The sequence below is a fragment of the Macaca thibetana genome, chromosome 6 (genome assembly GCF_024542745.1).
Source record: "Macaca thibetana thibetana isolate TM-01 chromosome 6, ASM2454274v1, whole genome shotgun sequence".
NCBI classification, from domain to species: Eukaryota; Metazoa; Chordata; class Mammalia; order Primates; family Cercopithecidae; genus Macaca; species Macaca thibetana.
In genome coordinates, this window is record NC_065583.1 from 110,500,655 (window position 1) to 110,515,655 (window position 15,001).

The 15,001-nt window shown below is 39.7% G+C and overlaps 2 protein-coding genes across 7 annotated transcripts in view; one reads left to right on the forward strand and one right to left on the reverse strand.

Moving 5' to 3' along the window:
- Positions 1-3,631, forward strand: part of CCDC125 (coiled-coil domain containing 125) — a 48,850-nt gene extending 45,219 nt beyond the window's left edge. For 4 of the 5 annotated variants that reach the window (XM_050793567.1, XM_050793566.1, XM_050793568.1 and 1 more), the window contains exon 12: positions 471-3,631. In XM_050793567.1, coding sequence (XP_050649524.1) covers positions 471-776 — 306 coding nt within the window. In that variant the 3' untranslated portion in view covers positions 777-3,631. The remainder of the gene's footprint in view (positions 1-470) is intronic. The other variant, XM_050793570.1, reaches the window with a different exon arrangement.
- A 1,934-nt stretch (positions 3,632-5,565) lies between these two features.
- CDK7 (cyclin dependent kinase 7) overlaps positions 5,566-15,001 on the reverse strand; it is a 48,805-nt gene continuing 39,369 nt past the window's right edge. For both annotated transcript variants that reach the window (XM_050793586.1, XM_050793585.1), the window contains 4 exons: positions 13,959-14,045; positions 9,931-10,080; positions 6,177-6,324; positions 5,566-5,765 (listed from right to left, as the gene is read on the reverse strand). In XM_050793586.1, coding sequence (XP_050649543.1) covers positions 5,737-5,765; positions 6,177-6,324; positions 9,931-10,080; positions 13,959-14,045 — 414 coding nt within the window. In that variant the 3' untranslated portion in view covers positions 5,566-5,736. The remainder of the gene's footprint in view (positions 5,766-6,176; positions 6,325-9,930; positions 10,081-13,958; positions 14,046-15,001) is intronic.

Consider the following 15,001-nt stretch of genomic DNA (forward strand, 5'->3'; position numbering starts at 1 on the left):
GTCGGCCTGGCATGGTAGCACACATCTGTAATCCCAGCACTTTGGGAGGCCGAGGCGGGTGGATCACTTGAGGCCAGGAGTTCAAGACCAGCCTGACTCCATCTCTACTAAAAATACAAAGATTAGCCAGGTGTGGTGGTGCACGCCTGTAGTCCCAGCTACTGTACTCGGGAGGCTGAGGTCCAAGAATCACTTGAGCCTGGGAGGCAGAGGCTGCAGTGAGCCAAGATGGCACCACTGCATCCAGCCTGGGCGACAGAGCCAGACTCTGTCTTAAAAAAAAAAAATCGTGAATAACATGTAGTATAATGTTTGGGGATCAGGTGATACCTAATTTATTCATACTGATGGACAGATCAATATGAATATTAGGGTTGAACATTTTGATAAGATAGTACAATACTCCTTTCTCTGAATATAGTCTGTGATTTATTGACTAACTTATACATGTTTAATTTCTGTGCATGCAGCTGAATGATAAAGAAGAAGCTTTGGCTCATCAAAGAAAAGTTAGTTACATGCTTGCTCGGGCACTGGAAGACAAGGACACTGCCTCAAAAGAGAATAAAGAAAAAAATCCTACAAAAGAGAATTTCCCTTTCAACAACCCCCGGCATAAGACTTCAGAATTCTCTGTCTTGGGTGATCCTGTACATTCAAGTGTCCACATTTCAAATTCTGTGGGCTGCATTTGTTCAATCCAGCACTCTCAAATAGATCCAAACTATAGAACTCTTAAAAGATCCCATTCTTTGCCATCAAATATCATATTTTAAAGACAAGCCAGTTGAAATTGGAACTGAGAGTTGTTTATATCAAGAGACTTTGAAAAATGGTTTTGTAAATTTTGCTGCATCTTGAGAAGTTGTATGTTTCCTAGGTATTTCTAAATTTTAGGAGGTCGCTTAAATATTTTCTACATTTTCTTTTTCTTCTTTTGAGATGGAGTCTCGCTCTGTCGCCCAGGCTGGAGTGCAGTGGCGTGACTCGGTTCATTGCAACTTCTGCATCCCGATTCAAGCAATTCTCCTGCCTTAGCCTCCGGAGTAACTGGGATTACAGGCATGTGCCACCACGCCCAGCTAATTTTTGTATTTTTAGTAGACACGGGGTTTTACCATGTTGGCCAGACTGGTTTCAAACTCCTGACCTCAAGTGATCCACATGCCTTGGCCTCCCAAAGTGCTGAGATTACAGGCGTGAGTCACTGCACCCAGCCTATTTTCTACAAGAAATTAGTATTCTGTGTTGACATTTTATTTATAAATTACATTACTGTATTTATTTTATTTACAAATTACATTACAGGCCGGGTGAGGTGGCTCATGCTTGTAATCTCAGCACTTTGGGAGGCTGAGGCAGGTGAGTCACCTGTGGTTGGAGTTCGAGACCAGCCTGACCAACATGGAGAAACCCCATGTCTACTAAAAATACAAAAAATTAGCTGGGCGTAGTGGCGCATGCCTGTAATCCTAGCTACTCTGGAGGCTGAGGCAAGATAATCACTTGAACCTGGGAGTGGTAGGGTATGGTGAGCCGAGATCGCGCCATTGCACTCCAGCCTGGGCAACAAGAATGAAACTCTGTCTCAAAGAAAACAAAAAAAATTACAGTGTTTGCCAACATCCTATAACAAAAAATGATTTTTGGGAAAAACAAAAAATTATTTAAGTATTTTGATTGACTATAGGGATCTTAGATTGGCTAAATCAACAATATAACAATGTATCTTAATGCTCTAAGAAGTAACAATACCTAGGAGTGACTGAATGTTAATTTTTTGGAATACATTTATCTTATTTGCCTTTTTCGGTAATTTTCATTTACCATATAAAGTTTAGAAATAGCAATTTCCTTAACTTCAATAAGACAGTTATGATGGTGGCAGAGTATATTGAGTCATTGCCGGCTGCCTTCATGGCTTGTCAGGGTAGTAACATTTTGCAGCCAAATCTGCAGATTTGTAGCCAAGTCTACAAAGTACTTAACAGCTCTTTTCATTGCATCCTGTGAGATGGTTGTGATGATCCAGAAAATGGGGTCACAGGAATCTTAAGCTGCCTGAGCCAAGGTGATTTCTAGTTTTTTCGTTTGTGGTGAGTTGGGGTGTGTGCAGTTGGGGTTTGTGTGTAGACTGGGTCCCACTGTGTTACTCAGGCTGGCCCCAAACTCCTGGCCTCAAGGGATCCTCCTGCCTCAGCCTCTCAAAGTGCTAGGATTAGATTACAGGCATAAACTACCACAACTCAATAAAAAAGTTTTAAAAAATTTACAAAGCTCGTATTTGATCCAGCTAGGATTTTACCCTGTACATTTGTATTTCTTGTAGGCTGGTGCACAGATATCTTAAATGGCTACTAATTGCTGCTCTGCATATGAAAACAAATGGCTATCAAGGCTGGAGGCAGTGGCTCACAGATCGGGTCTGAATCTCATGAGTCCAGACCAGTCCAGAGTTCAAGACCAGCCTGGGCAACATGGTGAAACCCCATCTATACAAAAACTCAGCAAGGCATGGTGGCATGCACCTGTTGTCCCAGCTACTCAGGGGGCTGAGGCAGGAGAATGATGGCATGAGCCCAGGAGCTTGAGGCTGCAGTGAGCTGTGATCGTGCCACTGCACTCCAGCCTGAGTGACAGAGTGAGACCCGTCTCCAAAAAAAAAAAAAAAAAAAAGGTCATCAATATAAAAATGTTCATCTAAACTACTGTACATCCATACAATGGAATACTCTACAAAATGGAGCGATCCATACGATACAGCAAATGAATAAAGCAAAATGCATGGGTTGACAGCTGTTGTGATACCTCAGTTCTCTTGTCTTCTTGGTTTAAAACAATTTAAACAAAAGACAGCAAAGGAGATGTGGCATAATTTATTGCAAGAGAAAGGAATATTTTGAAAGTTAGGTGCAGAATAGACAGTACACCTGAGAGAGAATTCAGGGCCAGCTGCTCATAAGGGTGAGACAGCATTGATTACTGCTGGAGAAACTCCCTTTATGGGAGTTTTGCATTGTTATTCATAAGGTGAGAAGAGGTGTTGCTAGTAATCATATCCTGGGTAGTCCTCTGCACAGGCGCAGTAGCTGTTCACGCTTGTTCATACATCACATGTCTCATTAGCATCTTAAATTTCCACCTAGAGGTGTGTTTTTTATTATTATAATGTGAAAAGGATCAGTTTGAGGACAGGTAAAATCAAAATGTGCAGGCTACCTAGAAGGGAAAGTCCCTACTGAAGATAGCTTGCTTGAATGAGTTCAATTACAATGTGAATGCTGAGGTTTATTGTGTTGGCTGTACAGTCATGAGAACATGGTCATTTCCTTGACTACCTGATATAGTTTGGCTGTGTCCCCACCCAAGTCTCATTTTGGATTGTAATTCCCTAATCCCCCCATGTTGAAGGAGGGATTTGGTGGTAGGTGACTGGATCATGGGGTTGGTACCCCCCCATGCTGGTCTCATGATTGTGAATTCTCATGAGATCCGATAGTTTTATACATGGTAGTCTCTCCCGCTGCCATGTAAAACATGCCTGTTTCCCCTTCTGCCAAGACTGTAAGTTTCCTGAGGCCTCCCCAGCCATGTGGAACTGTGAGTCAATTAAACCTCTTTCCTTTATAAATTACTCAGTCTTGGGTAGTATCTTTATAGCAGTGTGAGAATGGACTAATACACTCCTATCCTGCCTCATGTGTTAAGACACATTTTATGAGTGTCCTCAGATGCCTTTGGCACTATTATCTCCCGGACCCTTAGCTGCTTGGCTGCTTCCCTCTTGGCAGTTCCCCGTCTACACACACACACACACACACACGAGGAAATCAGACAGATCTGAAGCACAAGTGGGTTTGATGCATTGCTGCTGGCTCATAGATGGTGAATGCCACAGGACAAAGGCATGGAAGCTTCCTTAAGCAACTGAGAGAGGCCCTGGGCTAACAGTCAAAGGGGAAATGGGGACAATGGAGCACAAGAATTATAAGAACTGCATGAGCGGCCGGGCGCGGTGGCTCCCGCTTGTAATCCCAGCACTCTGGGAGGCTGAGGCAGGCGGATCACAAGGTCAGGAGATTGAGACCATCCTGGCTAACATGGTGAAACCCTGTCTCTACTGAAAATACAAAAAATTAGCCAAGTGTGGTGGCAGGTGCCTGTAGTCCCAGCTACTCAGGAGGCTGAGGCAGGAAAATGGCGTGAACCCAGGAGGCAGAGCTTGCAGTGAGCCGAGATTGCGCCACTGTACTCCAGCCTGGGCAACAGAGTGAGACTCGTCTAAAAAAAAAAAAAAACAAAAACAAAACTACATGAGCTTGGTAGCCCAGGGGCCTCCAAATAAAAGTATTATCTAAAACCTTGATTTTGGCCTTGTGGGACCCTAAGCAGGAAACACAGCTGAGCCAGATACATGACCTACAGAACTGTGAACTAATACATTTGTGTTACTTTAATTAGCTGGGCATAGTGGTACACATTTGTAATCCCAGCTACTTGGGAGGCTAAGGTGGGAGGATCGCTTGAACCCCAGGATTCGGAGGTTGCATTGAGCTGAGATTGCATCACTGCACTCCAGCCTGGGCAACAGAGAAAGACTCTGTCTCATTAAAAAAAAAAAAAATTAACCAGGCACGGTGGTGTGCACCTGTAGTCCCAGCTACTGGGGAGGCTGAGGTGGGAGGATGGCTTGAGCCCAGGAGTTCGAGGCTGCAGTGAGTCATGATTGTACTACTACACTCCAACCTGGGCAACAGAGTGAGACTATCTCACAAAAAAAGAAAGGAGAGAAGAGATTCTATTCATGTATATACAATTTTGAGACTCAAAACAATGCTGTACATTGTTATGCATCTCACTACATGCATTCTTACAGAATAGTAGCATAAAATCATGGAAAGATACATACCAATTTCACAGAGTCATTTCCCTTTGGGGAAAGTGAAAAAGAAAAAAACAGAAATAAAGAAGTATTAAGAGGGAACCTCTTGCCAGGTGCAGTGGCTCATGCCTGTAATCCCAGCACTTTGGGAAGCCGAGGTGGGCGGATCACTTGAGGTCAGGAATTTGCGGCCAGCCTGGTTTCACATGGTGAAACCCCATCTCTACTAAGAATAAAAAAAAATTAGGCAGGTATAGTGGCGTGTGCCCATAATCCCAGCTACTTGCGAGGCTGAAGCAAGTGAATTGCTTGAACCTGGGAGGCAGAGTTTGCAGTGAGCCGGGATTGCGCCACTGCACTCCAACCCAAGTGACAGAGTGAGACTGTCCCCCGCCTCAGAAAAAAGGTTGGGAGGAATCTCAATTTTATCTGTAATGTTTTCTTTTTTCAGTACATTCTGTATACTAACATTTGTTCAGTTTGGGTAGTATTTACTACACCACTACTACATTTTTATTTTTAAACACTACGCATGCCACTACAGATTTGTGGTACTATAGGGGCCAGATCTTCAAAATAACTGGTAATAATTTTTATTACGTTTTCCCTACTGCATTTTCAATTCTACATTTCAAGAGAATTGGACTTTTCTCACTTTTGCAGTCTAATCAGAAAAAACAGAATTTTTATTTTAAAATACATTTAATTAAAAAACCCCATAGTTTTACATATTTTACATGTGTAGAATATTTACAAACTCACTTCTACAGCATTTACTTAATGTTTACTATTTTTCCACTATTTGCCTTTTTTGGCTATTTCCTTCAGTAGGAAAATGTTGTCCAGTGTTCTCTTTAAAAAATTAGTTTCTTGGGCAATCCTCCTAGAAAGCAAAAAGAAAAAGAAAAAAAGAAGTTGTTCACATTTAACAAAGTTCACATTCTCATAGCAATTTTAACCAGTCACTGCATTCCAACTACATTATTTCACTGACACACTTTTCCAGTAGCACTTGTTAAACATTTAGCATGCAGTTCACAGAAGGAATTTATGAAGGGAACAAGGCACACATAGACAGTTCCCATAATTCTGAGGTATACACAAAAGTTGCTGAAGTGTTCTCAATGAAAGTAAACATACCTAAAACAGCACAGTCTCTCTATACAATTTAAATTTATAAAAATTAAACAGCTAGCAAGCCACATTTCTTTGCTGTTGTTCAGTCGCTAGCCATACATGGGCTATTTGGAGTTTTCTGAATTCATTTAATTTCTTATAAAAGTGGGAATTTTACCTTGTTCTAAGGCCTCTGTTCTTTTCCTTTTTGTCGCCAAAGCCGGATTTGATTGCTCCTTTAAGGTTTCCACTGGACAGTTTGGTCTTGGCAGCTGACATCCAGGTGTTGGCCCTGGCCGATTACTGAAATACTTCATTTTCAGTGCCTTTTAAAAGATACCAAAAGTAAGGTAGGTGAGTATCTGAAATGTGTGAAGGAAAATATTACCTTCAAGATTATAGGGAACATTAAAAATACTATGTGAACGCCCTCATTCCCAAAAACAAAACAAAATTAATGTCAAGTATTTGCAAATGCAAATTACTACAAATAAACATCTAGGATCCTAAGATTGGCTGATAATTCCATTAAAAGACTGGCTGGGCGCAGTGGCTCACGCCTGTAATCCCAGCACCTTGGGAGGCCGAGGCAGGTGGATCGCATGAGGTCAGAAGTTCGAGATCAGCTTGGCCAACATGGCAAAACCCCATCTCTACTAAAAATACAAAAATAAGCCAGGCGTGGTGATGCATGTCTGTAGACCCCACTACTTGGGAGGCTGAAGCAGGAGAATTGCTTGAACCCAGAGGCGGAGGTTGCAGTGAGCCGAGATCACACCATTGCACTCCAGTCTGGGTAACAGAGCAAGGCTCCATCTCAAAAGAAAAAAAAAAAAAAAAAAAGAAAAGAAAAGAAAAGAAAAAGAGACTCCCTTCTAATTTTTCCATAATTAAATAGCCTATACAGGCTGAATATCTCTTATCTGAAATGCTGAGGACCAGAAGTGCTTCAGATTTGGGATTGTGGAATATTTACATATACATGACATACCTTGGGGATGGGAGCCAAGATTAAAAATGAAATTTATGTTTCATATACAGCTTATACATATAAACTGAAGGTAATTTTACACTTTTTTTTTTTTTAATCTTTTTTTTTTTTTTCCTTTTTGTGGAGAATGGGGTCTCATTATATTGCCCAGGCAGGTCTTGAACTCCTGCCTGGGCTCAAGCTATCCTCCCACCTCTGCCTCCCTGAGAGCTGGGATTACAGGCGTGAGCCACTGTGCCTGGCTGAAGGTAATTTTATAAAATATTTTTAATTTGACAAAATTTTTAATTTTGTACATAAAACAAAGTTTGTGTAAATGTCCTTATGGGTAGAATTTTCCACTTGTGGCATCATGTCAGCATTCCAAAAGCTTTGGATTTTGGAGCATTTCAGATTTTGGATATTTGGATTAAGGATGCTCAACCAATACTAATTATGAGCTATCCTTAGTGAAATATTGTACATTTCCATTTTCTACATATTGAGCTGTACAGTTCAAAATGCAAAGAAAGAAACTTAAAAAGAACTTACAAGTTTGCCACACTATCCATATATATTCAAATTCCAAGTCATGTAAAATACAAATTCTTTAAAAATAAGACTTTTTAAAAAATACAGTAGGTTGGAACCAATGGATTCTAATTCAGCAATCCATCGCAAATGGACAGAAATTTTACTTAGAAGGGCTTGTCCAAGATTATTTCTATTAATTACCAGGCCAATGTTCTATACTACATTTTCTCTTTTTTTCCCCCTAATATAGTGCTGTAGATATGACATTTTCTTGACTTGGGTCCACAATTCTGATAAAAATAATTATATCCTAAATGACAAGTTTGTCAGGTCATGTTTGTCTATTTTTTATTTTTTTATTTTTGGATACAGAGTCTCACCCTGTTGTCCAGGCTGGAGTGCAGTGGCATAATCTTGGCTCACTGCAACCTCCACCTCCCAGGTTTGCATGCTTGTCTATTTACATCAGCAGCATAGTGCTGTCCAGTGGCTACAATGATTTAAAATACTTCTGGCAGGGTGGGGTGGCTCATGCCTGTAATCCCAGCACTTTGGGAGGCCAAGGCGGATGGATCCCCTGAGGTCAGGAGTTTGAGAACAGCCTCGACAACATGGTGAAACACTGTCTTTACTAAAAATCCAAAAATTAGCCAGGCGTGGTGGTGTGCACCTGTAATCCCAGCTACTAGGGAGGCTGAGACAGGAGAATTGCTTGAACCTGGGAGGTAGAGGTTGCAGAGAGTCAAGATCGTGCCACTGCACTCCAGCCTGGGCGACAGAGCAAGACTTCATCTCAAAAATAAATACTTCCTTTAGGATAATCCTTTAAGAAAGATGAAGCCCAGATAAACTTTGCAAGCATTCCTCACGACCCCCAATATTATATTATTTGCAGTAATTTAGAGATTCCTTACTTCAACAGTTGCATTTTTATTTTTTATTTATTTATTTTTTGTAGAGATGATGTCTTGTCACATTGCCCAGGCTGGGCTCCAACTCCTGGGCTCAAGCTATCCTTGCTCCTTGACCTCCCAAAGTGCTGGAATTACAAGTGTGAGCCGCTGCGCCCGGCCTACAGCTGCATTTTTAAAGCATTACCTCTAAATCACAGCAATTCTATATGCAAATTAGGCTAATTCTGGGCTACATAAAGATCTAAGAAAGCACCTCATTCCAACTTTAATAAAGACATCCATGAAACAAAACTCACCTTAAAAACTTCATTCTATTAAAATACAACCCAAATATAACAACTAGTATTTTTCTGTTAAGTTTCAAACGATACTACCAATGAAAACAACTTTCTAGATAATTAAATGTGGTCTCAAGTTTATTATGATGGAAATAACATACATAGAAGAGTGAAAAGGCAACAAATTACTTGGTTGAAATTAGAAGAGTATGTGTACACGTGGACATAAAAATAATAAAGAAAAAATTTTAAAAAAGAAATTAGAAGAATAATTCTAATGGTAATACCCAGCATATACCTACCTACCTACCTATTCATCTATATCTATCTATCTATCTATCTATCTATCTATCTATCCATCCATCCATCCATTCATCTCCATATACATTCACATAGCACATATTGCTAAAAAGAGAAGACTTATACAAGCAAACACATTAAACAATGATTTTGTAGCCTGGAACAAACCTAAAGAGAAAAAAATCTATTTTGTATGCTTAATATTATTGTACATTAATATGTTTCCATAAAGACCTGTGACATTTCAGTTTGATTAGTCTCTCCCTTCATGAGGTAAAATCACAGCACTGTGTTGTACACTGCTCTGCCCTAAGTTATTCTAGGTCTTACAAATTTTTCGTGAGTTTGATTGTTATTTCCTTTAAACAGCAGTTAGTTTCAGTTTTTGTTTTATTTCAAATATTTTTCAAGCTTTTGTAAGCATACAGTTATATCTGACTATACACTTCCTCCCCATTACCATTTTCTGAATGTGAAAATGACCAGCATGCACACGTGGATTGCATTATATAGGGAAGAAAAAATAAGCTGAACAAACTACTTTCAGCATGAGGCTTACTACAAGATTTAAATAAATTTGTAAGAGCTCAACTGAAATATACCAGTTTCTTAACAAATAAAAAGCCTTGGTTTTCTTTTCCCTTCTAGGTAAAGTATATACAAGCCAATTATATGAAATAGACATGTATTTATATGTTCCTAAGCAAGTGTAGTAAGTGTCAACTCTCCTGTATCTCTGTGTGCATATAATTTAATCTCAGTCTTAACAGTGTTTGTAGTTTGGAGAAGAGATACAAAGTTTGTTATTTCTTAAAACAAAAACACATCTTTCCAGTATTTAAAAAATGTTAATTTTATGAAATTCTGTTTTTAATTAATGCTACAGTTAAGATTATTTTTATATTTCCTAGTATAAAAAGAGATACACTAAAATACCTGTGTGGCCGTAATTCGAGCACATGGATTAAATAAGAATAAGCCTTGTATGAGATCTAGTAAGTCGTCTCCTGCTGCACTGAAGATGTGATGCAACGGGATTCCAGGGAAACTCTTAAATGTCACATAATCTGGAAGACTACACATGTCCTGTAAAAATAATTTTATAATTCAAACTTAAGGATTGAAAGGCACATAGATCACAAATGAAATAAATCATTTTCAGGTAATATGATGGGTTTATATAGAAAATTCCAAGAAATCTATTAAAAAGTCCTAGAACTAGTAGTAAGGCAAGGCTGAAAAGGATATAAAATGAAAATTTAAAAATCAATTATAATTCTATATACTAGCAATGAATATGTGGACATCAAAATTAAAAACACAATACTATTTATAATCACCCCAAAAAGAAAAATGAAACAGGTGAAAAATATAACAAAACATGTATAGGTTAATATACTATAAGCTATACGATGCTGATGAAATTCATCAAAAGATCTCAATAAATGGTGAAACATACCATGTTCACATATTGGAATATTCAACAGAGGAAGGATGTTAATTATCCTCAAATTGGTTTGCAAGTTTAATATAATTTTTATCAAAATCCTAGCAAAATTATTTTAGATGTAAAACCAATTATTCTAAAATTTATATGGAAAGGCAAAGGACTACAGTAGCTAAAATGATTTTGAAAAAGAACAATAAAGTGGGAGGACTCATTTTACCTGATTTCAAGATTTAACATATAGCTACTTTGATTAAGACTGTGTTGTATTGGCAGAGAGAGAGAAATCCACACAAATTTGCCAAAGGGATTTTTGAAAAAAGTGAAAAACTAAATCAATGAAGAGACAGTCGTTTCAAGAAATGCTGCTGGAGCACTAGGACATACATGTGCAAAAATCTGAATTTGGCTGGGTATGGTGGCTCACGCTTGTAATCCCAGCACTTTGGGAGGCTGAGGCAGGAGGGTCACTTGAGCTCAGGAGTTCGAGACCAGTCTGGACAAGAAAGTGAGACCCCACTCCAGTCTGGGCAACAGAGTAAGACCGTCTCCAAAAAAAAAAAAAAAACAACAAAAACTGAACCTTGCCTTAAGTCTCATACATCATATAAAGGTAAACTCTAAACAGATCTTAGACTTAAGCGTAAAACTACAAAAAAAAACTTGTAGAAAAAAAAATACAAAAAAAATTGTCACGGCCAAGGGCATAGTGGCTCATGCCCGTAATTCTAGCACTTTGGGAGGCCAAGGCGGGCAAACTGTTTGAGCTCACGAGTTTCAGACCAGCCTGGGCAACATGCAGAAACCCTATCTCTACAAAAAACACAAAAACTAGCTGGGCGTGGTGGTGCACGCCTACAGTCCCAGCTACTCAAGAGGCTGAGGTGGGAGGATGGCTTGAGCCCGGGAAGTGGAGGTTGCAGTGAGCTGAGATCACACCACTGCACTCCAGCCTGGGCAACAGAGCCAGATCTTGTCTCGGAAAAAAAAAAAAAAAAAAAAAAAAAAATTGTCAAAAAATCTTTGCGGGGAGGCCGAGACGGGCGGATCACGAGGTCAGGAGATCGAGACCATCCTGGCTGACACGGTGAAACCCCGTCTCTACTAAAAAATACAAAAAATTAGCCGGGCGAGGTGGTGCGCGCCTGTAGTCCCAGCTACTCGGGAGGCTGAGGCAGGAGAATGGTGTGAACCCGGGAGACGGAGCTTGCAGTGAGCTGAGATCCAGCCACTGCACTCCAGCCTGGGCGACAGAGCGAGACTCCGTCTCAAAAAAAAAAAAAAAAAATCTTTGGGCTGGGCACAAGAGCTCTTTGACTTGACACCAAAAGGATGATCAATTAAAGAAAAAGTAACAAACCTGATTACAGTTTTGCAGAGGATGAAAAGGCAGCATGAGGGAAAACATCTGCAAACTACATATACTTTTTGGACTACTATCTAGAATACATGAAGAGCTCTCAATACTCAACAGTCAAAAATCAAAGAATCCAATCAGAAAATGGGGAAGAGACATTTAACTCAAGATGGCAAATAACCACAAGAAAAGATATTCAACACCATTAGCCATTAGGGCAGTGAAAATTAAAATCAAAATGAGCTATCATGACACACTCATTAGAATGCCTAAGATTAAAAAGTGACACCACTAAATGCTGGAGAGGATTCCAAGAAACTGGAGCATTCATTTACTGCTGGGGGAATGTAAAACAGTATAGCTGCTCTGGAGTTTCACAGGTTATTTAAAAATTAATATGGAACTACCATATGATTCAAGAACTGAACTCCTGGGCATTTATCCCAGAGAAATAAAAATATATTCTTATATAAAAAACTGTACATAAATGTTCAGAGCAGTTTTATTGGTAATAGCCCCACACTGGAAACAACACAAATACAGATGTCCTTCAATGGGTGAACGGTTGAAGAAACTGTGAAATAAATCCACACAATACTCAGCAGTTAACAAAAGAGAGAGAGTATGAATTATTAACATGCAATGACCTGAATGAACTTCCATTTATGACGGCTATGAAAAAGTTAATCCCAAAAAGTTATGTATTGTGTGATTCCATTTATCCATTTACATAACATTCTTGAAATGACAAAATTACAGAGTTGGAGGACAGATTAGTGATTGCCAAGAGTTAAGGAGCGGGTAGGAGGAAAGTAAGCAAAGCTATAAAAGAATACCATGAGAGATTCTTGTGGTGATACTCTGTATCTTGACTGTAACATCCTAGTGTGATACTGCACTGATTTTACAAGATGCTCCCATCTTGTAAAAGCTGGGTAAAGGGTCTGTGAAATATGTCTGCAATATTACTATTATCGTTTTGAGGCAGGGACTCACTCTGTTACTCAGGCTAGTAAAGCACAGTGGCGCAATCACAGCTCACTGCAGCCTTGAGCTCCTGGGCTCAAGCAATCCTCCTACCTCAGCCTCCTGAGTAGCTGGGACCATAATGTGTGCACCACCATGCCTGGTAATTTTTTTTAATTTTTATTTTTCATAGACATGAAGTCTCACTATGTTGCCCAGGCTGGTCTTAAACTGCTGGGCTCAAGTGACCCATTTACCTCCGCCTCCCAAAGTGCTGGGATTACAGGCGTGAGCCACTGTGCCCAGCCACGATACATAATTGTGAATTATATATTCACAATTGCACGTGAATAATATTCTCAAAATAAGTTTATTTTTTAATTTTATTTTTTATTTTTGGAGACAGAGTCTCGCTTCATAGCCCAGGCTGGTCTCAAACTCTTGGCCTGAAATGATCTGCCTGCCTCGGCCTCCCAAAGTGCTGGGATTACAGGCGTGAGCCACCGCACCCCACCAAGAAGTTTAATTTTTAAAAAATAGAAGAGAAACATCAGTAAGCAACTGCTATTTAGAAAATCATGTTAGCCAGGTACGATGGCTCATGCCTATAGTCCCAGCACTTTGGGAGGCTGAGGCAGAACTGCTTGAGACTAGGAGTTTGAGACCAGCCTGGGCAACATGGTGAAACCCCATCAATATAAAAAATATACATATACAAAAATTAATTTTAAAAAAAATCTAAGAGAAACATCATATATACATATATGTACACCTATGTGTGTGTGTGTGTGTAATGGGTTATATATGTCGTGGGTTCACATCGTGTATATGTAAGACGTGAAACCGCTTTTGTTAAGGAGTGAAAGAACATGCAACTCTTTTATGTTTGTAGTGTGCATATACACTCCTAACACAGCTTTACACTGAATTGTTAACAGTGATTACCCCAAGGTCGGGATTACTGGGGTCGGGGGAAAGGACTACAGGTATACAAGAGGGTGGATGGTATATCACAATTGTAACTTTTTACTTTATATACTTTATCATTTAAAATGTTCTGAGTACATATTATAAGTAAATTATAATTAATAAATGTCTTTAATATTCACGTGACAGCATTATATAAAGCATATGACAATTTAAGAACTTTATAGAGTCCTAATTGCATTTCAAAGAAAATGCATAAAGGCTTACCGGCCACTGTTCCTCAGTTGGTGTGCCCAAAGTTTCAAATATTCTTGTTAGCTGATCGAGGTCTGAATCTCCTGGCAAAAAAGGAACCTGAAAGAAAGTAAGAGGGAGACTTTTCAAGGTGGGTGGTTTTTTTTCTTCTTTTTTTTAGAGAGACAGAGTCTCGCTCTGTCACCCAGGCTGCAGTGAGTGATGTGATCCTGGCTCACTGCAACCTCCTCGTTTCAAGCGATTCTCCTGCCTCAGCCTCCCGAGTAGCTGGGACTGCAGGGGCACGCCACCATGCCTGGCTAATTTTTGTGTTTTTAGTAGAGATGGGGTTTTGTCATGTTGGCCAGGCTAGTCTATCTGCCCACTTTGGCCTCCCAAAGTGCTGGGATTATGGGCATGAGCCAACACACCAGGCTTTGAGGTGGTTTTTTTTTTTTTTTTTTTTTTGAGACAGAGTCTCGCTCTGTCACCCAGGCTGGAGTGCAGTGGCGTGATCTCAGCTCACTGCAAGCTCCACCTCCTGGGTTCATGCCATTCTCCTGCCTCAGCCTCCCGAGTAGCTGGGACTACAGATGCCCACCACCACACCTGGCTAAATTTTTTTTTTTGTATTTTTAGTAGAGATGGGGTTTCACCATGTTAGCCAGAATGATCTCAATCTCCTGACCTTGTGATTCGCCTGCCTCAGCCTCCCAAAGTGCTGGGATTATAGGTGTGAGCCACCACGCTCGGCCTTCGAGGTGGTTTTTGATATTTGTTAGACAAATACTATAAATTTAATAAGAAAAACTAAAAAACTCTGCAACAAATATTGAAAATTTAGTATGAAGTATATTGGATATGTTATTAGATCCTGCCACTGCTAACTAACAAAACAGCACCTTTACTATCCATTTTATTCACTCCAAATTTTAATAAACACTCACCATATAACAGACATTGTGCTAAGCCTCAGGAATTAAAAGAGGAAAATAAGACATTCCCTGCCCTCCCCTGAGGTGGATGTGGTAAGCAATGCTGATACACATAAACAAGCATTTACAATTCAGTGTGTT